We start from the raw sequence: 1,836 nt of genomic DNA, 5'->3' as shown, positions 1-1,836 counted from the left end.
CACACACACACACACACACACACACACACACACACACACACACACACTTATATATATACACCCCACCACCCCACGTCTTCTTCTAATCCACTGACCATGCCCAGGGACCAGCTCCCAACCCAAAACACAGGGTGTCTGGCGTTCAAACCTTCCTCCTTCCCTCCTACTGCCCGAGGTCCACTTTTCTCAATGTCTTCTCAGCCTTTCAAGCTTTTTCTTGAACTTACAGTTCTCCTGCTGTAACCCTCCTCACTGCATGGAAACCAAGAACCTTTCTGCTGTCTCGACGTTTCCACCTCAAATTGCTAAATGTCGTGCGTTCAACACAGAGGCGGAACAGTCATCTGCTCTGAGCCAACGAGTAAGCATTTCAGTTTCATCAGGCGTTGGCCAGACAGCAGAAACGAACACCGCGTTGTAAACAACTCGACTTCAATAAAAATAAACTTTTTAAAGAAGAGTTGGAGACCTGAGTATTTACACTGGGGTCTTCGTATGCATCTATCGAAATGGATTAACCCAGTGTGGAAGTACATCCCACTCGGGTTCACCTTCCTGCCCAGGGAGGCTGGGCTGCCCCAGCCTGTCCGGCCCGGCTTTGCGCCTGAGTCCATGGAAGAAGGTCGGAGGTGCTGTCTCACCCACAGTGTCTGTGAGCGTGGTGACCCCCGTGTCTCTGCTCTGAAAATTGACTTCTGTTCTTCTTTCCTTCTCCCTGCAGACCCCGGATGAGGGAGCCCGGACCTCCGTCTACGCGGCGGTCACCCCAGCGCTGGAAGGCCGTGGGGGCTGCTATCTTTACAACGAGAAAGAGACCAAGTCTCTGGGGGTCACGTACGACCTGGAGCTTCAGCGACAGCTGTGGGCCAGAAGTTGCCAGATGACGGGCATCGCCGATGTGACCCAGGAGGTCTTCTAGGGTTAACCACCCGCCGGGGAGACCATGATCTGCCAGGCGCGCGCAGGTGTGTCTGTGCTGGACCACGTGTCTGCGTCGTTCACATCCCCCGCCCTTGGGGCTCTGTCTCCCCAGTGTCTCCCGTCGGCTTCCTTGCCCTGGGCCGGAAGTTGAGGAGAAGAGGAATGCTGAGTGCGACCCCAAGCAGCTGGCCCTCAGCCATGAATCTCGTGATCCCCAATGTGTCCAGTTGTACCGGGTGCCCTGAGTCATTAAACCCTGCCAGCCACGCAGGCGGTGTTCTTGCTTAGCACAGAGGCGCCGAGGACCCTGGGGTAGAAACATCCGGGTGAAACGAACACTTTCAAGGGGGCCTGGGACTCTTGGGCACTGGTGGCTTTGAGGGTGTCCTGTGTCCCCTGTTCTCTCACTCGCAATTTGTGCCGGAGGTGCGGCTCTGATCTGTGGGTCCTGGAAAGGGAGAGACGTGAGCCTTCCTTAGTCTGTTGATCAAGGGTCATGTGACCACCCTAACCCTCTGCCCCACCATCTTTAGGGGGACCAGGTCCTAGGGGCTTCCTGCCGCCATTAGGGCATCTATCAGGGCTCTCACCCCGTGACTCACGGAAAGACCCTCAACAGAGGGGTAGGGAATTCTGTAGGACATGGGGTAAGAAAGGGGACCTGGACACCTGTCACCGTGGGGTCTGTGGGACAGGGTTGGGGCCTGGACCCTGTCACCATGGTGTCTGTAGGACGGGGCCTGGACACCTGTCACCATGGAGTCTGTGGGACGGGGCCTGGACTCCTGTCACTATGGGGTCTGTAGGACAGGGATGGGGCCTGGACACCTGTCACCATGGGGTCTGTGGGACGGGGCCTGGACACCTATCACCATGGGCATCTGTAGGATGGAGCCTGGACACCTGTCACCATGG

At 56.9% G+C, this 1,836-nt stretch overlaps 1 protein-coding gene across 1 annotated transcript in view; it reads left to right on the top strand.

Moving 5' to 3' along the window:
* The window catches only part of DHRSX (dehydrogenase/reductase X-linked), a 202,961-nt gene that overhangs the window by 197,483 nt on the left and 3,642 nt on the right, over window positions 1–1,836 (top strand). Inside the window, exon 7 of the mRNA XM_027095502.1 lies at window positions 722–1,836. This exon is cut by the window's right edge and continues 608 nt beyond it. Coding sequence (XP_026951303.1) covers window positions 722–919 — 198 coding nt within the window. The 3' untranslated portion in view covers window positions 920–1,836. The remainder of the gene's footprint in view (window positions 1–721) is intronic.

This window comes from Aethalodelphis obliquidens, unplaced genomic scaffold, assembly GCF_003676395.1.
Source record: "Aethalodelphis obliquidens isolate GAN/ISIS:26980383/991018 unplaced genomic scaffold, ASM367639v1 scaffold91, whole genome shotgun sequence".
Lineage (NCBI taxonomy): Eukaryota > Metazoa > Chordata > Mammalia > Artiodactyla > Delphinidae > Aethalodelphis > Aethalodelphis obliquidens.
The sequence above is the reverse complement of the archived record's forward strand: the minus strand, read 5'-3'. Positions and strand labels throughout refer to the sequence as shown.